This window comes from Corythoichthys intestinalis, chromosome 6, assembly GCF_030265065.1.
Source record: "Corythoichthys intestinalis isolate RoL2023-P3 chromosome 6, ASM3026506v1, whole genome shotgun sequence".
NCBI classification, from domain to species: Eukaryota; Metazoa; Chordata; class Actinopteri; order Syngnathiformes; family Syngnathidae; genus Corythoichthys; species Corythoichthys intestinalis.
Genome location: NC_080400.1, coordinates 52,782,435 through 52,804,941, shown reverse-complemented (window position 1 = coordinate 52,804,941; position 22,507 = coordinate 52,782,435). Strand labels below are relative to the sequence as shown.

General features: G+C 39.5%; 1 protein-coding gene across 9 annotated transcripts in view; it reads right to left on the bottom strand.

Annotated features, from left to right (window-relative positions):
- The window catches only part of LOC130917559 (NADPH oxidase 4), a 49,938-nt gene that overhangs the window by 26,093 nt on the left and 1,338 nt on the right, over nt 1-22,507 (bottom strand). The window contains exons 1-4 of one of the 9 annotated variants that reach the window (XM_057839111.1): nt 12,664-12,794; nt 10,674-10,784; nt 5,157-5,241; nt 1,561-1,658 (exon numbers count right to left, since the gene is read on the bottom strand). In XM_057839111.1, coding sequence (XP_057695094.1) covers nt 1,561-1,658; nt 5,157-5,241; nt 10,674-10,715 — 225 coding nt within the window. In that variant the 5' untranslated portion in view covers nt 10,716-10,784; nt 12,664-12,794. The other 8 variants (XM_057839113.1, XM_057839107.1, XM_057839108.1 and 5 more) reach the window with 8 other exon arrangements.

The window sequence follows — 22,507 nt, the reverse complement described above, 5'->3', positions numbered from 1 at the left end:
GCTCTACGATGAAAGGCACAAATGTGTCAATCATCGATAAACTTGCATCAGTGTGCTGTGGCAACTCATTGAGTAAATGGGAGGCTGTTCTCAGCAGCGTGAGCGTCAAAGCGTGAGTAGATTTGAGTGGACTCACTCAATGAAGCATTTAATAAAGACAAACATTTTTCTGTTATTCTTTTTTACAAAATACTTAACATTATGAATCCAGCACAGTGAGACAGTAACACGTTTGGAAGTTTTGTCGGATAAAAAAAAAAAAAAAAAGGCCTTCTTTTTTCTGTATCGGATTGGGACTCTGTATCTGCAGATTCTCAAAATCAGGTGAGTCTGTTAGAGTTGAAGCTAGGTTTATGTACACCTAGCTTGGCTAAAAAGAACACGCAGGAAGTCGATGTAGCTTTTGTGGAGGTTGGTTGCTGCTCCCCCCAAGCTGCTGTGAAGCAGCCTTATTTATTCAGGGGAAAACAATAGGATGGGAGGGGTCAGGAAGGCATCATGGGACATTGAGTAGATCACATGAGGGCCACATGGCCCAGAACAAAGGAAAGGCTAACTAGACAGAGGTTATCCTATCTGGTACCTAACCATAAGGAAAGCATAAATGTTAACTCTATGCACAACAATTCCAACAGAGTCGCATTCGGACGCAAAAATATGCAAGCAATAGACTCAATATCCTACAATGCACTGCATGTGAAAAATTGACCAATGAGAGGCTATTATCTTTGAACATTAAAAAATAAGTAAAATATTGCTAATACTTTCTACTATGGAAAATCTTTACACATGTGTTGGCTAATTTCAGCTCATAACAATGTCAAATTATAAAATGGGTTGCCACAACTACCCATCATACATTGTGGCGGAACAGATAAATAACAGTAGCTACAATATTTTACACTTTTATAAACTGTCGTGCAACTGTAACACAACGGTTGTATACAACAAGGCAACATGACAGTTTATAAAAGAGAAAATATTACTTACCAAATCGATGTGAAGTAAGTGAAGGTGCTGTAGAGAGCTTTGGTTGACGGCGCAGTTCACCATGGACGTTTGCAGGAATGTTTTGGTGTCAGAAAAGCGCTAAATATATGAGGCAACTCTGCGCATGTCTGAAAGAACGCCCAAAGAACACTGGGTACAAAATTTTTTTTTTTATTTGACTTATCTGAAATATATCAAGTTAGGCATGATTTCCAGCCCCAAATTACTACTTACTTATTAAAAATTAGTGTTCACAACAGGTTGATAAAAGTTGAGTTAGGTTCACTTATCATATTAAGATCATAGATCTACCTTTTACAAAAGGTGATTTTCAAATATTTTGCAATGTTTTATTTTGTGTTAATTATACTTGAAATTGATAAAAGAGATGTATATGAAATGTTTACTGAGGAAGTGTAGGAAGTTAGAAAATTTTCATTTCACCTTTTGGTTTAGATCTGGGAATTGCTCTGTACGACTTCCGACTCCTTTTGGTACGCAAGGTCATATATATTGGAACAAAACTGCATTCTTACAAAACAGCAGTGTGCTAAAATTTTTGTTCCTTACCTCTCCTTTGTAGCGAGCAAAGTTAAGAGCGGGAAAGTCATCAGAGTAGCCACTACTGAAGTTGACAACGTTCACCAGGTGGGCAGAAACATGAACAACTAGAAGATGAAGATCAATAATGTTAATAATGACAATGTTTGCAATGAAGCGTTCCTAAAATCAGTGCAGGCACAGGGGTTGTCTCTAATTTAACAGATATACAGACATCTAAAGGTTCAAATGAAGATGTCCAGGACATGCACACACGCATTTCTTTGTCCATTCAGCAGAAAGTCAGCAAAACATTCTCCTGACTCACTTATCCACAATCACATACAGACACACAGGCTCCCTGACATCACGGGCTAACCACGCAGCCGTTCAACAGCTGATGGTATTAGACGGCGTAATCATGAGACACAAGGGTCTTTTTTTCTCAAACATACATCCTCTTCCACTGCCAGGACCCACTCCCCTCCCCCCACAGTCCCTTGGTGCACGGTTCCTCACTCACGTTTCACCCCCCTTTTCCTTCTCATTGTCTTTTGTCTCACAACTTTGGAATTTGTCTATTAGAACGCAAGAATTTGGCCTTAAGGGAGTTTTGTGTATTCATTTGTGTTTTCATGCGCGTATGCCTATGTAATTGATGAAGTATGGAAAGATGACATGATTTAGAGATGATTTCATTTTTGAACAGCAGATGTCTTTTTGCTTCAAAATGGTATTTAAAACATCCTATAATGTGAAAATAAATAATGGATCAAGGTAAATAAATAGGTTTCTTTTTTGACTCACAGTTAAATCAGTGAACTACTATATCAGTGATTCCATTCCAGTTATTTTAATCTACAGTGGTATGAAAAAGTATCTGAACCTTTTGGAATTTCTCACATTTCTGCATAAAATCACCATCAAATGTGATCTGATCTTTGTCAAAATCACACAGATGAAAATACAGTGTCTGCTTTAACTAAAAACACCCAAGCATTCATGGGTTTTCGTATTTTAATGAGGATAGTATGCAAACAATGACAGAAGGGGGAAAAATAAGTAAGTGAACCAGCACATTTAATATTTTGTGCCCCGCCCCTTTGGCAGCAATAACTTCAACTAGATGCTTCCTGTAGTTGCAGATCAGTCTGGCACATCGATCAGGACTAATTTTGGCCTATTCCTCTTTACAAAACCAAAACTGCTGTAGTTCAGTCAAAATCCTGGGATGTCTGGCATGAATTGCTGTCTTTAGGTCATGCCACAGCAACTCAATTGTGTTCAAGTCTGGGCTTTGAAATTGATTTACTTGTGTGTTTTGGAACATGGTCTTGTTGCAGCATCCATCCTCTTTTTAGATTCAACTGTCTGACAGGCAGCCTCGGAATTTCTTGCAAAACATACTGATAAACTTTTGAATTAATTTTTCAATAATGATTGCAAGTTGTCCAGACCGAGGCAGCAAAAACAGCTCCAAATTATGATGCTCCCTCCACCATGCTTCACTGTGGGGATGAGGTGTTGAAGTTGGTGAGTTGTTCCATTTTTCCTCCACACATGACTTAATTTATTACTCCAAAACAATTCAACTTTGGTTCCATCAGTCCGCAAAATATTTTGCCAAAACGTCTGTGGGGTGTCCAAGTGCCTTTTTGCTAACATCAAACGAGCAACAATGTTTTTTTCGACAACTTTGGCTTCCTCCATGGATTCCTCTAATGCCATAGTTTTACATATGTATCATATACATATATTATTATATGTTTTATATATGTGTGCACAGAGATATTGGACTGTGCCATTGTTTTCTGTACGTCTTTAGCAGACACTCTAGGGTTTTTTTTTTTTTTACCTCTCTGAGTATTCTGCACTGAACTCTTGGCGTGATCTTTGGTGGATGGCCACTTCTTGGGAGAGAAGCAACAGTGCCAAACTCTCTCCACTTGTAGACAACTTCTCTGACTGATGAACATCCACACTTTTACAGATGGTTTTGTATCCTTTCCCAGCTTTATACAAATCAACAACAGTTGATCGCAGGTCTTCAGACAGCTCTTTTGACCGAGCCATGATGCACATCAGACAATGCTTCTTAACAAGACAATTCTTACCAGGTGTGTGATTTATAGTGGGCAGGACAGCTTGAAACCACTCATCAGTGATTGGGCACACACCTGACTTTAAATATTTGGCAAAATTTGTTTCAATTGCTCTTTAAATCTCCTTAGGCAGAGGGTTCACTTACTTATTTTTTCCTCTTCTGTCATTGTTTGCATGCTATCCTCATTAAAATATTATTTAAAAAAAAAAATATATATATATATATATAAATGGGTGGTTTTACTTAAAACACACGCTATGTTTTCATGTGTGATTTTGATAAAGATCAGATCACATTTGATGGTGATTTTATACAGAAATGTGAGAAATTGAAAAAAGTTCAGATACTTTTTCATACCACTGTACATCAGTGTTTTATTCTGCTGTTAACAGTGTGTTTGTGGTGCTATTGCCATTGCTGTATTTATCCATAGCCATTACTGGTATGCATATATGTTCTGTATATGTTTTTTCTCTTTGCTGACAGAGGAAAGTACAATTGCGGGTATTGTTCTTTCTTGGCCTCTCTCAAAAAAGGAGTCTACTATGTAACGGTCTGAAGCAAAACCAGGTTTCAGGAAAATATTTTGTTTGTTTGCATTGTGAATGGGAATTCGGGTTTGGATTTAATAAGTTTTCTTTGTCCCACTCCCTTTCAATTTTGTTTTGTTTTGTTAGTTTTGTTACTTGTTCTGTAACCAGTTGAAAGCAGATGAACTGTACCGGTACTTGAAAAAAATGAATGTAACTGCCTCAAATGAAATGAATTTAAAAAAAAAAAAAAAAAAAGGACTAGTTACAGTAGTAAAAAAAAAAAAAAAATCATTTTGGAATAAAGATTTTCCAAATGTAAACTAATGCCATGAAAGCAAGCAATTTATTTTTCAAAATCACCTAAATCTGTGAGTATAATAACAGTACAAATAATTAACAATTAACAATATTCTTGATCATGATCCAGACACACATTATATTTTGAAAATCTGACGATGATCACCTGGGCTATATGTGCCAAAGTACTTGTTTAGCTCAACACTACCGCCTTGGAAAACTGAAATTCTCGTCACATAGAACGTATCAGTCTAAATAAGATTTCATAATAAGAGGCAAACTTAACAAACTATCTATTATGCATGTCTTTAAAACCTCGTCCAAAAACACATTACGCACAGTAGGTTATCCTTTTTTTTCTAAAGCAAAGCGTGATGTAAAAATGGATATTAAGCAGAGTGCTTCAGATTGGAGAAAAAAAAAAACATTAGAAAAAGAAAGTCAATCTAATAAATGGTGATTAGGAATAAGCCACCCAAAAAGTTCCAAGGCATGCAAGTGATGTCATGGAAGAAGAATCATACACTGAAAGGTGAGAACACACACCCACCAACTGGAGGGACGTGCAGCTGTTAATGAAATATTGCTGATCTAGCATGCATCCAGTTAGCGATTCACACAAATGCGTGCGCGCAATCACATGCACGCAACGCACACTTTGAGTTCTAATCTTTTGTTTTCAGTATATTTACCAGAGAAGACGCAGATGGCAACCCCACAAGCCACATGGAATGTCTTGCTCTTGTCTAGTAGTCGCCGGGTCTTTCTGCTTGATAACTTGAGTGGGAGGCAAATGAAAGACAGCACTGAGGATAAGTGACCATGGGCTGTCAGAGATATCATTCATGATTACACCTCACACTACTAAACCACTCTGAAACACACTCTACTCAAAAGATTTCATGCATACGACTGAAATGCTTTTACACACACACACACACGATTTATCAGTCTCATTCAACCTACTACTGAAATGCACTCATCAGAGGTGGGTAGAGTAGCCAAACATTTTACTCAAGTAAAAGTAGCGTTACTTCAAAATAATATTACTCAAGTAAAAGTACATGCAGTCATCCAAAAAATATACTTAAGTACAGGTTAAAAAGAGTAATTTGTGAAAAGAACACTCAATTAGTGAGTAACATTTTTTTTTTTTAACAATGGTACTGTACTTCATTTCTCAGCTCTATATGAATTGTTACTATTATGCTGTATTATAACATACTACATCAGTACTTAAGCCAAAGAAATACAAAAAAAGAAAAACACTGAATTCGGCAAAAGAAAAAATCAACAGAAATTAACTATTATTTGTCCAAAGAGCATGAGTGTCTCTGGTGGAGAAAACATATTTCCTAAAAGGATCATATCTCCGGTTTTCCGTGGTCAATCGGTGCCAAATAAAAACTGAGAAAGAGATTAAAAGCTGGGCTTTCGACTGACGTTAACCGCGGTGCTCTATGTCAAATACTTAAGTTTTTACAGTGCTTTAAAGACATCACGTGATTGAACAGTCCGCCATGATCATAAAACGGCAAGCTTGAGTTTGATTGGTATAATGGGGTCGTGTGATTATTATTGGGATGTCTCATTGGTGAAACTGGTTGAGCCGCTGTTGGCGTGTCTGGCAAAGAAGAAAAAGTAAAATCTAATTCCTGTATGTAGAATAAAGAGGAAAAATGTAACGACAAGTGTCACCCAAAGTAGCGGAAAGAGTAGCGGTTCTTCTTCACAAATCTACTCAAGTAAAATTATAAAGTATGGCTTAGTAAAACTACTCTTAGAAGTACATTTTTCTCAAAAAGTTACTCGAGTAAATGTAACGCTTAAGTACCCACTTGTCTCTCATACCCACATTAAATGTTCTCACGCACCATTGCAACACTCTTAAGCACAACATATAGATATTCAAATTTCAGTATCCTATGTTAGATTTTCACATTGAGTGTGTGAAAGGATTTCAGAAGTTTACGAATGTTTCAACAGTAAGTAAAAAAGACTGGAGGATAGCACGCTACTACTAGGCTTTCCAGTTGAATCAGAAGCCTTAGCATTTTCCAATCAAAGTATTTCACTGCAATAATGTCTGTCCAAGAGCCTGAAAATAGATTTACCAATTAGCGTAACACAGTGCAACCATCAGTACTTCAAATATAAAAACAATCAAGAGAGTACATGTGTGGTATCAAGTTAAATGAAAGAATGATTGCAAAACAACATGAACATTTCCCAGGTTGAACAATAATTATGTTCTATTTGTAGTGTATTAAATTGAATATGGGTTGAAACCAGTGTTGTTAATAACGGCGTTACAATATAACGGCGTTACTAACGGCGTTATTTTTTTCAGTAATGAGTAATCTAATTAATTACTTTTCTCATCTTGGCAACGCCGTTACCGTTACTGAGGCGGCAAAGGCGTGCGTTACTATGCGTTACTAAGTTGGTTGAATAAAAAAAAGTCTGAGAGAAACGGACTCACGGGGACGAGAGCAGAGCAGGAGTGGGGAAGACGCCGTTGCAACCGCGATGCTAGGTGGCTCCAATAATACCTGACTGCAGCCATAGCCGACAAACTACGCCCATATGACACGGTAGATATCATATTATAGAACTAGATGCATTTGACAGACACTGCTGCACTGCCAACATGTTTTAAGGACTACATGCGTTTGTAAACAGCCGCCATCTTAAAGCAGTAGACCTCTCAGGAAGGCCCTGATGTAGAGATCCTTCCTAGCGAACCTAAGTAATTTTTTAAAATCTAAAATGCTCCTAAGTCGGCAAAATCTTAACTTAAATCTATCTTTAAATGATGAAACCGTTTTAAAACTTACACATGTTTAAAGTAGACAGAAGGGAACTAATGCAATAACGGGAGAAATTTTAACAACTTTAACGATTGATTCACAACTTTAAATGACTTTCACACATAGCAAAGGTTACTAGCTAGTTATCGCAATACCCTTGTGTCTAGTTAAGTGGAGGGTAAAGAATTGGGCTAGGGCCAATTGTCCCCCAAACACTTTAAGCTTCACATTGTGTGACCTGTGTGTGTGTGTTTTTTTTTTTGAGAAAGAAAAAAACATATCACTAGTTACTTTGCCAAGTAACTAATTACTCTTACATTCAGGTAACTGAGTTACTAACGCAATTACTTTTTGGGAGAAGTAATTTGTAACTGTAATTAATTACTTTTTAAAAGTAAAATTAACAACACTGCATGGCACTAAATGCGTTAGTAGACAGTCGCCATCTTAAAGCAGTAGACTTTTTAGGACGGCTCTGTTGTAGAGAACCTTCCTAGCGAACCTAAGTAACATTTTATCTTTTTTAAATCTTTTTATATAAATACTTCTAAATCGGCAAAATCTTGACTTGAATCTATCTTTAAATGATGAAACAGTTTTAAAACTTTCATATGTCGAAAGTAGAGAGAAGGGAACAAATGCAATAATGGGAGCAATTTTAACAACTTTTTACAGTTGATTCAGGGTAAAGGGTAAATTAGGGTAAAGAATTGGGCTCGGGCCAATTGTACCAAAAACCTTCACAAAAAACTTCACATAGTGTGGCCAATGTTTTTTTTTTTTTTTTTTTTTTTTTTTGAGGGGAAAAAAAAAAGTAATTATCACCAATTACTTTGCCAAGTAACTAATTACTCTTACATTCAGGCAATTGAGTTACTAACGCAATTACTTTTTGGGAGAAGTAATTTGTAACTATAATTAATTACTTTTTTTCAGTAAGATTAACAACACTGGTTGAAACAGATTTTCAAATCATTGTATTATGTTTCATTTACATTTTTACACATAATGATTTCATTGCATACAAAGTATAGGTAGTCCCCAGGTTACGAACGAGTTCCACTCCTACGCTGGCCACAAAACCAGAATTTCCGCGCAAGTCCGAATTAAACCTTTAAATTCAAAATAACTATCCAAAAACTTGTGTTGTACGTCATTGTACCATCCTCACCAAGATGTTGGAGCTAAGTCCTAGCTAGACAGCGAGCTAAGCACCGAAATGACGATGTCTGACGTCGTGGTTTGCTGACATTATTCAGCTGCTCATGACATCAACACTTGCAGAATGAAACTAAAATAAAAATGAAATTAAATCAGTTTCATCTTCAATAACAGCAATTCAAATTTGGGTTTATAACTAGCCGCTGATACATCAATAACAATTCTCACAAAAAATAAGCATTTATCCGTTAGCGTCCGTACATCATCAAAAAAAAAAAATCACATAAACCCGCTCCAAGTATTTGACCATAATTGAAAATACAAAATAAACAGTATAAGAGATGTTCTATACAGGTGTTGCCTCTGTGGATGCTTCACAAGCAACAAATGTGCGCGCATGCTTGAAGCTGTAATTTTTTCCCTCTCTTACTGGGGTGTGCGACTTCTTCGTGGAAGCAAGTGCGATCTTTCTCGTGTGTGCGCTCTTCTTCGTGTGCTCAAATACATTCTTCTTCGTGAGTACACGTGCTCTTACTCCCATGTGGAAGTACTACATGCTCTATGTTTCCTGCGTCAAAATAATAGCATGCATCACAAAACCAAAGTCAACATTTAAAAAAAATAAATAAATAAAAAAGACTCCATCGTAAAGACAACATCGTAAAGTCAAAATCACATAAGTCGGGAACATCGTAACCCGGGGACTACCTGTGCCTTCAAAGATAGCCCTGCATATACAGTGGGGCAAATAAGTATTTAGTCAACCACTAATTGTGCAAGTTCTCCCACTTGAAAATATTAGAGAGGCCTGTAATTGTCAACATGGGCAAACCTCAACCATGAGAGACAGAATGGGGGAAAAAAAACTCAGAAAATCACATTGTTTGATTTTTAAAGAATTTATTTGCAAATCATGGTGGAAAATAAGTATTTGGTCAATACCAAAAGTTCATCTCAATAATTGGTTATGTACCTTTTGTTGGCAATAACGGAGGCCAAACGTTTTCTGTAACTCTTCACACACTGTTGCTGGTATTTTGGCCCATTGCTCCATGCAAATCTCCTCTAGAGCAGTGATGTTTTGGGGCTGTCGTTGGGCAACACTGACTTTCAACTCCCTCCTCACCCCGTGGCGGCAAAATGATAACAAAAACGGGGAGCCACACGGAGGGACCTAGTGGATGACCTACAGAGAGCTGGGACCACAGTAACAAAGGCTACTATCAGTAACACAATGCGCCGCCAGGGACTCAAATCCTGCACTGCCAGTGCCACTGAAATCACTGGCACAGTCCAATATATCTGCCGTGTCCCCCTGCTGAAGAAAGTACACATCCAGGCAAGTCTGCGGTTCGCTAGAGAGCATTTGGATGATCCAGAAGAGGACTGGGAGAATGTGTTATGGTCAGATGAAACTAAAATAGAACTTTTTGGTAAAAACACAGGTTCTCGTGTTTGGAGGAAAAAGAATACTGAATTGCACCATACCCACTGTGAAGCATGGGGGTGGAAACATCATGCTTTGGGGCTGTTTTTCTGCAAAGGGACCAGGACGACTGATATGTGTAAAGGAAAGAATAAATGGGGCCATGTATCGAGAGATTTTGAGTGAAAATTTCCTTCCATCAGCAAAGGCATTGAAGATGAGATGGCTAGGTCTTTCAGCATGACAATGATCTCAAACACACAGCCAGGGCAACAAAGGAGTGGCTTCGTAAGAAGCATTTTAAGGTCCTGGAGTGGCCTAGCCAGTCTCCAGATCTCAAACCCATAGAAAATCTGTGGAGAAGGTTGAAAGTCCATGTTGCCCAACAACAGCCCCAAAACATCACTGCACTAGAGGAGATCTGCATGGAGGAATGGGCCAAAATACCAGCAACAGTGTGTGAAAAGCTTGTGAAGCCAACAAAGGGTACATAACAAAGTATTGAGATGAACTTTTGGTATTGACCAAATACTTATTTTCCACCATGAGTTGCAAATAAATTCTTTAAAAATCAAACAATGTGATTTTCTAATTTTTTTTCCACATTCTGTCTCTCATGGTTGACAATTACAGGCCTCTCTAATATTTTCAAGTGGGAGAACTTGCACAATTAGTGGTTGACTAAATACTTATTTGCCCCACTGTACAGGACAGCAACTGAATTACGTATTGTGCTGGGAGAATTTAGGCAAAAGGTCAAGACTTCTGAACCCGAACCTAACTGTTGAGTAATCCCATAAGACGTTTCCTACCATGTGTGTTCCTCGAACAAAAGTAAGCAGAGATCGGCACATGGGCAAGAGCACCAAGCTGCAGTTCAAGTTCAGCACGGCTGCAGAGGCCCTGCTGATGCACAATCCAAGCTGGAGGAAAACAAAACACACACAGTAATGCAGGTTTATGCACAGTGAATACAGACAGATATCACACAGACACAATGGATAGTTTAGAGCCTGTGCGGGATGAATTCTTTGAGGCAGTGGATCACATCACCTGACCGTAGTGAAAACTATGCTGTTTACTTCAAGTGGCACGTGAAAGATGTCAACTGTGTAATGTGGCCCCACACAACCAGCCACTGATCAGTAATTAGGGCTGTTTGATGCCAACCCATGGTTGTGCTTTGGCATCACTTTCGAGTTAGCCTGCACGTTTATGGGCATTCTCAGCAGCCTCTGAGCACTCTGCTGGTGCTGTCACTTCTTATTAGAGCTGCCAGATGACCAAACGACTGATAGAGCTCATGCAGGTATAAAGTTCAGAGAAGCAAGCAAGAAGAGAATGAACAGCTTGGATTAAAAGATGATCCTGACCTTACTTCTGCGGGATGGGAACTTTTTTCTTTGAATACCTCTCATAATAAGAGCAAGAAATCAGATGAGGGTTCAACCTTAAAGGATATCAGATCTCTTGCACATCATAAAGGTTAACTGGATAAGGTGATTTAAAAGTTCTCAACGTCTTTAGTAGCCATGGCGCACGGAATCTTTTGTGAATCATTTGTGCACACACACAGACTTGAGCACCCTGACAAGGCATTCAGTCAAAGCCAGCAGCATGCCTGCGCTTGCCCCTCTTAGCATCGTACTCCCCACCGGTCAGGCTGCACATGAATAGCTCATGCATGCTGCTTGCTGCCATATCTTATTTGTTCATCTTCCACATAAAATCCTGCTTTGATTTTTGTTTTATTTTTGAGTTATTATTTTTGTTCTTCCTCTGTCAGACCATAAAAGATATGATATTTTCTTTACTAAGTGTACCACAGGGAGACTACTGATGGCTGCACGCCTATGCTGAAATAACAAAAAACGCTCAAGATTCTAGCACATGTGAAAGTGAAAAATGTCTTTGAAGTCAAAACATAAAAAGAATGAGATGCTAACATCCGTCATGTGGAACATAAAGTGAGCTTAAACTACATCAACTAGACAAATACACTTCAACCATTTGACCTGACCTGATCTGACAATGCTAGTGGTGCGTCGTTGTCGCGTACATCAAAAACCCAAAGACACACTGTCATGGACTTGTGACAACAATTACACTCAAGCTCACATGGCACTAAAAGCATCAAATTCCTACCTCAGTGTGTGTGCTTGTGTGCCCAAGCTTGACACTCTTGACTGCTCCTTTGGTTCGCAATGCACACACAAATGCAAAGAGGATGCACACACATACTTGGGCTCATTAGAGTTGCAAGCATGACACACAACCCACCACCACAAATCACACTGCAGATATGTGAATGTGCACTAAACTTATGAGTAGTGTGTCAGGCAACAAGTGTGCACTCACAGCAGTCGTAACCAGATAGATAAGCAAAATTCTCTGCATTAAGGAGTGTGCTGACAGAAAAACTATCATGTACAGATGTGACATTTCAACTCAGCTCCCTCATCTTGAATTTGTTATCATTCCAAACTGGGTTATTCAGAAAACTATCCCGGTTTGATCTGTGATGAGATTAAAATTTACAAACCCTCTTGTTCAAACTGAAACTGAGTATCGCCTTAAATCTTATGCGGGATGTACACATACCAAAAATAGGCACAAATTTCTGAACTTTCCGTTGCTTTAAATAAAAGTCAGCGACACTAAATTATTGGAGGTTTTTAAGGGATCATCTTGAGTACTTATCCTTTGGATGTGGGTTTTATTCATGTAATTTTTCATCCACAATCTGCTTGAATCATGTCAAACCAAATTCTTACATGTAATGTATAGGCATGTTCCAATTACCAGTTTCAAGGTATACCATGGTATGAAAACGTCAAGGTTTCAAAACCGCAAAAATTTTCCATCATAACGTCCTTATGGTATTAGCCAAAAATGCCGGGAGAAATCCCTCGCTTGCAGCTCCAAGACCAAACCCTCCCCCACCGGTTGTTGCTCAGTGTCAGTGAGTGAGCTGTGCTACAAGATAACTGGAGGAGGTGAAACTCCTGAACTCCCCCCCCCCCCCCCCCCCCCCCATCAAAGAAAAGGAAATCCCTGGTATGGGAATACTTTGCCGACAGAAAAATTACAGACGGCCGCGGCTTAGAGGACGAGGGCCAACCGACATGTAAAACATGTTTGCGGAGGGTGGCTGCCGAGGAGGCAATACCTCCAATATGATTTCGCATTTATACAAAATTAAAGGTTAGTAAACACTGTCACGAACGTTTCCCGCCGGCAACAAAAGTTAACTCCAGCGTGTTTAGTGTGTCTAGCGGTGGGAAAATGTGTTTTTGTTTTTTTTTTCGCTCTGGCAACTGTGTTGAGAGAGAGAGTGTGTATACAATGTAAACATGATACGAGTCATACACACGTGCTTTTTATGGAAAATAATACTTTTTGTTCTGATGGCAATATATTGAGCTGTGGCTGTGGGTTTAGGCTCACCAAAAGGACTGTATTTATTTTAATTTCATTTAGATTTTTTTTTTTCAACAACTTCTGTTCCAGATTGCTGATATGTTTTGAAAAATGAAAATCCAGTTCAATGAAAAAAACTTTTTTTTTTTTTTTAAAACCCAGATAGCTCTAAGCAACACATTTTAGAACTGTAATTGCAATACCGTGATACCATGAAACTGTGATATTTTGACGTAAGCTTATCATACCATCAGAATATCATACCGGCACGTGCCGACTTCAGCCTAGCAACACTCATGATTGTAACGAGAAACAGGAAAATAGCGAATTGGAAGTGAAAAAGCTAAAAACGTGCTCTTTCTGAATAAGCGCAGCATCCTATTCTGTTCTACTTTTGTACATTAATATGCGATAAAAATGAAAGAATTTGCACCATGTTACATTATGTTACTCAACTAACAGTTAACATACATTTTTCGTTCCTTTTGGAACCATGCAGCCTATGTCAGGTCAATCTGGTATTACAACAGGTATGTGTGTGGCACACGTAGCCATTTCCAGTATACAAAACTAACATTTTTGGAGAGGGTTTTCAAATAAGTACCAGAGGTAGTTGCTCAGAACTTATTTGTTGTTTCCCGACCTGCAAACTTCATGGAGGAACCAACAGTGCAATTTGTCAAAGTACGTACAGTATGTCCTGTTCAGAGCTTCTCAATCTCCTTGATGGCCTTTATGAAGTCAGAATAAAACATAAAGTAGCCTATGTGCTATTTTTAATTCGATGAACACATTTGTCAGCAAAAAAAGCAAGAACAGCAAAGTGTCTTCATTTTGTAAACTTATGTATATTATCGCTGAATTTAGTGACTGTTATGATCATTCTAGGGACTATTCTTCCACAAATACCACCAATACTAACTGTGGTCTTCATGTTAAAAGCATAATTATTTCCTTCACAGTGTCAGTGAAGGGCAGATAGGAATTTTTCGTGGGGTTGATTTGGGAGTCCTGGGAATGGCTCATGGGGGTTATACCTATACTGTTAGGACATTTTAAAAATATAAGTAATGCAATGATTTATTTTTGTTGTTGTATTTCTTTGGCAAAATGTGGTTGTGCAATAGGTTATAGTACAGAATAATGATAACAGTTCAAATAGATAACCTTGTGCAGAGAAAAAAAAAAAAAAAAACTCTCGTTAAAAAAATAAATAAATAAACATCATAAGCAATTTCTCACAATGTTACTCATTACTCATTCTTTTCACCAGATACATTTTTTTACTTGTACATGAGCACATTTTTTGGAAGACAACTTTTACTTCAGTAATATTATTTTGAAGTAACGCTACTCTTGAGTAAAACTTTTGGCCACTCTACCCACCTCTGATAGCTACACAAGCAGCAGTGTATAGAGAATGATACAGGTATAATGTTATATTTTAGGTCAGTGGTTTTTAACCTGGGCTCGATCGAACCACAGGGGTTTGGTGAGTAGGTCTAAGGGGCTTCGCGAAGGGAAAGAAACTCAGAGCCCTGTTTTTGTACGCTGGTTAAAGTGCGTACGACAGGATAAAAAAAGTCTTAAATAGCATTATTATGTGAATTAAAATCATATTTTGAGACGATGCGACTATATACAACAATTTGGCAAAGCCCAGATGACGGGAAATTAGTGTTTTAATCCGCCGTCTAGCCACGCCTACTATTATAGGGCTCTAGCGTCCCTAACAGATGGATGACATCAGCGGGAGAATGGCTTCATCTGATTTAGTATGTAGCCCATTGAGGGAGAATTATTCATAATGAGGAAAATGTGACAAAGAGAGCCGCAAAATGTCATTGTTTCAGTCTCTCTACTTCAATATTTTTAAAGGATATTCTTTTTATCGAAGTATTTTTCCCAATTGCTAAATGAATGGTATGATCATGACAAATAACAATCTTGTGCTAAATGGAATATGAAATAATAAAAATGCATTTATTCAGTACAGCATAGCAAAATTACTCCATTGTATTGTATTGTAATCGCTGTATTCGCGGCTATTTTTAACACACAGTTGCAATTTCTGATCAGGTGGGAAATTTGACGGAATACAAGGCACATGAAGAGGGCAATAAACCGAGTATAGTGCTCTCCCGGCGGGGGGATGTGCGACAAGCCGCCGGTGTCATCGGCAGAGTGGAGATGGAGCATGTCAGCCACAAAATGCAAGCCACCTACGTATTAAAATGATCCAAGTATTTGGCATAATACAAAACACGATGTTTACTCACTTCCTCGTAAGTTCAATGGTCCCACAATAGTAGGGCTTGTTTTGGCCAATATCCACCAGTGAAAGGGAACCTTTTGAAACCCCAAAAAGGCTCACGCCTCTCCCTGATGCAGCAAAATTTTTCTGCAGCCGTTTGGCTGGCGTGATGCAAGAAGTAAATGAATTAATCCGCAAAATCAGCTGAATCCTTAGTCCTTCTCATACAACAGTACGGCTGGATAGTTAGAGCAGGGGTTTTCAACCCAGTCCTCAAGGCACACTGTGGGTCCTGGTTTTTGTTCCAGCCGATCCAGCAGAGACAGTTGAACCAATGAGGCTTCTGCTAAAACAAGCCACACCTGACTGCAATCAACTGATTGCACTTGTAAAACACCAGATTGGGGAAAAAGTGTTGTCATCTTGTTTGGTAAGAATGAAATCCTGCACCCACAGTGTGCCTTAGTGGAATAGGTTGGGAACCCCTGAGTTAGAGGACTCCTTCTACCGTACACATCACACCGCCCTCTTTTCTCAACTCGAGACTCATTTTCATGGCGCAGGATTCAAAAAACTAAATAAATATACCGATCGCTTCCACACACATCCAAGATGTCCATTTCATTCATGAGCATAAAATACCACGTAAAATATGAAAAAAAACATGCTTTTTGCTGTCATAGGCACTTTAAATCTAGGCACAGTGGCTTTTTAGACCAGGTTTTGGACTGGTTTGCTCCCAATTTACAGGCTTTATCCATTTATTTTAACTGCTAAACCTCAATCTGATGGGAGGAGGACCTGGTTTGCTCAGTGGAAAGTTGACTCGCACTTGGTATGAGGGAATACAACAGACCAAAGGGAGTGTGGTCTCAAATTTTGACCTGTTTATTAAACATGGTGTCAAAATGAGAAAATTCTGGACGGGAATTTGCTAAATTATTAGCTTGCTAACTTAGATATATCAGTTTTGAATTTGGAAAAAAAAATGCTTTATTATCCAATTCCAAAGGGTTCGGTGAATCCACAATTTAAACTTGTGGGGTTCAGTACCTCTAGCAAGGTCAAGAACCACTGTTTTAGGTGGAGTGCCTATACAGAGTGCACATACCACTTCTGTACAGTACACTCATGACTTTTAAGGCAGAAAGACCACATTTGAAGATTTTGTCCTTGTCACGTGTGGGCTCTGTCACCTTTTTAAAATTAGTATTATGCGCATTTTTGTTGCTGTGGCATTAGGCTCTTTCTATCAGGGATCGCTACAGTGAGTCACTCGCACGTAGCCTACTTTGTCAAGAGCTCTATTCATTTTCAATTAACAAATGTTAGATGAACTACTTGACTATTTCCAGATGCATTGTTGTATATTTTATTTTTACTAGTTCAACCCACTGTTGGCTTTAGAAAGTTGAGCTACATCCATGTAACTCTTCCAGGCAGTCCTCTCCATACAACATTGTCATTAGAACAAACGCTCAAAATAATCAGATGAATATTTTCACAACCCAATAAATATTTGTATAAATAACAACCAACCAATGAATGTCTTTAAGCTACCGTGGTTAGCACAGCCACCTCAGTTTCCTAAATTTCGGTCTTTTGTGGCGCTAGCTTGTACTCCTATTATTTGTGTAGGTTTACTGCAGGCACGCTCGCATCAGCTTCCTCCAACATTCCAAAAGCATGCATGTTAGGGTTCATTACAGACTCTAAATTGTCCCTAGTTGTGAATGTGAGTGTGAATGGCTGGCTGTTTAGTTGTATTTGTCATGATTGGCTGGTGACCAGTACCACTTTTATAGGCTCCAGTTCACTCACAGCTCGCTAAAGTTTCCGAGGTACTTCCACTTTACTTCCTTATGTCTGCTAGCAACTTCCGTTTTAGAATTTCTCTATCCAAAACAACAGCGGAGCTGGGGTAACATTACTCATCAAAACCCCTAAAAAAGACCATTTGGAAATACCGCATCCATCTGCCATCATCACGACAGGGGAGGACATGTTTATGAATGCAGATGTGGAATCAAGCTCATGTCACCAAAAAGACCGGGTGCTTTTGCAGCTATGTTGCCGCTGTGCTATGGAAGGTGTATTCTTCTTATCCCTACATTTTCATGTGTCCGGTGCTCAAAAAATACTAAAGCTAAAATCTGGCGCATGAAATAACTTGTTGCTTTGATATTGTTATTGTGATGATGATTGTAATTATGGTGATTTTTAATATTATTTACTACAATAACCCGGGGGCGGCCAGCTGGGTCAGACGGTGGCTCGCCTCGCGCCGGACCGTCAGCTCGATCCCGAGGTCACACGACCAGCTTTTTAACTGCAGAGGACAGAGGACAGTGGGAGAAAGCCCATCGGGAGGGCGCCGAGTGTCTGCGTAATTTTGGGTCAAAGTTTGGCGAGGCTCTCAAACCGCTCCAGAGCTCTGCTGTCTGATATCACATGATTCATATGTTATTTTTTTCTAATAATGTTATAAATTGTGATTTATTAACCTGTTTTGCACATGCACCGATCGTTTTAAATAAAACAAGAAATGGAATCATGTTGTCCAAATGTTTTATTGCGATCAATATCTGCAATAAAAAAGAATAACATTCTATTGTTGTTTATATGTACATATCTTGTAGCATTTCCTTGTAACAACAAGTCCGTGTCAGCCCTTCTGCATTCGGCAAATAATATAATTTCCAATTTCATGTCAATTTGTTCATTCAAGTGGCCGGCGTAGCAATTTATACCTCACCTAAACACAGGCTGACAGGTTGTTGTAATTTTGTCCATGACTGATCAATGAAGTGATAAGAAAAATCATGCAATCTCATCTACGTCTCATCTACGTCGTGCCGAATCCATTTTTGGAGATTCTGTGGGTTCCTCGAGCTTGATTTTAGAGTTTTAACTTTGTCAACACACTGTTTACTTCAACCGCAACTAATGATGTTTTTTCTAAACCGGACGTTCGGAGCAGACACTTTCCAAGATAGCACCACCCATATTTCGCTCAGGAAGCTTGTCTATAAGAATAAGTGGTATAAAACAGCTAATTGTTAAAGTGTGGTACGAATACCACTGTTGGTACGCGGGCTCCCTCTCATGGTCTGCAAAGAAATCACTGAATTAAATCTACTAACTGTACTATATTAATCATTTAGAATGGTTTGTTTTCAAACATCTATTCAAATATAGATATACATTTTTTAAAGTAGTTTTTATTTGACAATATTCACATCTAAGTTTAGAGTAGAGTGTAAGAGTATTAAAGCAGAATTTGAGGACATTTGGGGGTAAACACATAGACTTGGGCCTAAAACGGAACTGTGGCTCAATGTTGGTGGAGGGTCACATGTTTTTGGAGGTTGTAATTGGTGTCAAATTTGAAGAAAATGGATTGAAGGATGGAAAGAAGGAAATTCCACATCAATTTTTCCCAAAGTCACTCTATGAAATTAAGTAAAGTAGTATCAAAAGATCTCAATCCTACATGCTTGCAGTTTTTCTTTATAAAGCGACCTTGCCTACTACTGGCCTGGCATGAAAACTGCTGTGTGTTCAGGCAATACAATATGTATAGGCTTCCACACATCCATTAATTTTTCTACGAGACTTATCTGATTCAAGTTTGCGCGCAGGTGCAATCTATCCAAGCATACTTTACGTCAGTGGTCCCCAACCACCAGACCATGGAGTGGTCCTGGTTTGTGATTGCCTGGCACGGCCAGACTGTTCTCCCTGTATTTTTCAAACACTGAGAGAAAAGTCTGGGAAACAGCCCATTAACGGTCTCTCGAGCAGGTATAAAATCAATCAACAAATCAGATTCGTTTATTTGCGTGACGTGTTCTTAACGAGCAACGTCACTCTTGCGCGTCGGAAGTCGTCTCCACAACAACACAGATGGTGAACAGGAGAACCGAGTGTTCCAATCCACGGTAAAATCAGTTTTAAATGACCAAAAACACATCGACATGAGTCATTGACAACAGTCTGTCTCGCGCTAGACATGTTGAATAAACTCCGCTCTCCTCGTATGTTTACTTCCGCGCGCAAGTCCCTCGTCCTGCCCTCGTCGTTTTACTAACGTCACGTCTGCCCGTCGCTGATTGGTCCACTCCGCTGTCTGTTTGCTGTGGCTTGCGCCGCCCTGGAAATTGTATCCACTGAATGGTGGCCAGACTCAATAGCTGGAACAGCGGTGAGTCTGGTGTACCAGGCACGGTTTGTGGCGCATATGCTCCAGAATTAATAAATAATTTATTGCAAACCGCATTCTGGCCTGTGCCTCTTGAAACACCAATCTGCCTACGTACTCTATTGACTAGTCCGAGTAGAGATACGTGGACGTCGCCTCTAGTGGTGGCTGCCATTACTGAGGTGTTCAGTAGCAGCCCAGCATCAATGTAAGCAGTAACGGCACACAGCACACCTCAGCAATGTCGGAAGGGGTACTTCTAATCGTTTTGCTTGGATTAGTCAATAGATATAATAATAAAACTGGATAGGATGTCGTCGTAGAAATCAATTGAAGCCAATATGTATTTTCTTACCTCTTTGTGCGCTTGTCCTTGATAATGATGTATGACATAGGCGCATCAGATTTGTTCCCAGAAATAATAAGCCCACACGCTAGCGAAGATGACTGAAAAATGCCTTTGGACAGCTTTTTACGGGGAAAAGGCTCCCTGGCCAGGCTGACAAGTCAACAGAGGTGCCTACGCCAAGTCCACTCTGCATAATATGTGGCCAAAATTAGCAAACGAAGCAATGAAGCTTTTAAAGCTGCTTCGTCACATAGAGACTAAGCACCCTGGAATAATGGATAAGCCTTTGAAATTTTTTAACAAAAAAGCGCAAGCACGAAGGACAGAAACAATTAGTGAGGGGCACCACATCAACAAAGCGAATGCACTAAGAGCATCATACCTCGTGGTGAAAGGTAAGGCTAAAGCCAAGGCACATTTCATTGATTGTAGAAGAAGTTATGGTGCCTTCAAATTTGGATATTTGCCGTCAAGTTTTAGGAGAGGCCGCTATTAAAAAAGGTTGATTCAGCGTCTGGTGAGTTCAATTTTTCCTGCACTTAATGTTCTGTTCTGTACTGTATTTATCTGTCACACATTGCCGGTCTGTGAAAAAAAGGCCCACTTCACACCAGTCCATGGTGCAAAAAGGTTTACGTGAAAGCCAGACTGCATACCTGACTGGTAGCCAGGCAGTCACAGGATACATACAGAGCAAGGGCGTAAATTTGCATAGGGACGGTAGGGACATAACACTACCAACTTCTCAGGATGCTCAAATTGTCCCCACCAACCTTTAAGCAACCTTATATGAATTATATAATGAGTTCAGCTATACAGGTAATTTAGATTGCTTTCCCATATGCTGTAAGTATAGAATTGACCCTACTGTAGTGACCACTACCTCGTAACAGAATTCACCTAGGGAACTTGTGTGGGGCATGTTGTGTTCCTGGAGGGAACTTTTTAGCCGTGCGCGTTCCGGCTGAGTTAACAGAGTCACGAGAGATACGAGCAGCCGGACACGGCAAGACGAACTTTACTAAACGAGCTATCGAGACTCAACAACATCATCTGCTACACTACCATTTTTAAGTGAATTATTTTCATTGTGTTCAGCATGTTTCACTTGCTGAATGCGCCGGTCCATTTTTTTCCCCCTCAAACCCACGTTTGATTGGCTGATGACATGACCCATCCCTAACACACACGCTTGCTCACACAGCTCCGACAGAAATATGTCGACAACATGCCGCCTCCTCTGCCCCTTTCGAAGAGGAGGGATATTAGAATTTGTTTTCAGCTAGCAGCAGCCACTGTAAGTAATTTAAAAAGATGCCAATGTTGTGGCGGTGGGAAAACACACCACTAATTTTGCTACTGAAAGTCCAGCCTTCATCAGAGTTAGCATAACATTAATCTGTGTGAGGAGCCTCCTTTAACACACCTGAATGAAATGATCAGCTCATCAGCAAGCTCTGCAGTTGCCCGATAACAATCCTGATAATTTGATTCAGGTGTGTTGGAGGAGGGAGACATGGAAAACAAGCTGGATTGCAGCTCTCGAGGACCAGGGTTGGCCACCCCTGGACCAAGACAACCACAGTCTCCTCTCCTGTTGCACCATATGTTTTATCTGCTGATAAAGCACAATACCTCTTGGGTGTATGTTTGTTTTAGTTCAGTGCTCATTGTTCAGGAGAATTCAATTCAATTCAATTCAATTCAATTTGTATAGCCCTCAATCACAACAGAGGTCTCAAAGGGCTTTACAGAGGCAATATGATACACAATTAGAAATGAAGCAACAAAGATGAATAGATACAGTTCAAGTCCTGGGTATCCCCTATCCTTAAGACCCTCCAATTGAATTGAATTGAATTGAATTGAATTGAAAAATCTGGTTAGGTCAAAGGCAAATCTATGCTGAATTATGCTGAATGCACTAGTATTTTTTACCTTCAGGTGTTCAAAAACTCAGGTGAATATACATTTAAAAATTATACAGCAGAGGTCACGCAACCGCGGACCTCAGTCCGGTTCCGGACCCCCAAGCCGTCTGGACCGGATCTCAAGCTGTCCGGACTAATACACGTTGCAACAAAAAAAATCTTTTTTTTTCTGCGGGTTTGCAGAGTGGAGGCGCGCAACAAACAAAAACCTTAGCAGTGGCGCGCGTGAGCCAGCCAATGGGAGTGAAGCATTTGAAAGTTATTTTTTAAAACAGCAGGTCTCACACTCGCATTCCAGACTCCGCGAAGTGACAGCCAAAAACTGAGCCGAATGAAGTTGGAGGAAGAGGCGAAAAGGTACGGCAAATGGCGTGCTCAAAACTACGCAAGATTGATGCAGAAAACAGAGTGTTTAAGGAGGAGTGGACCAACACATTTTTGTTCATTTTACCTGGCGACAGCACAAGACCGCTATGCCTCGTCTGAGACTC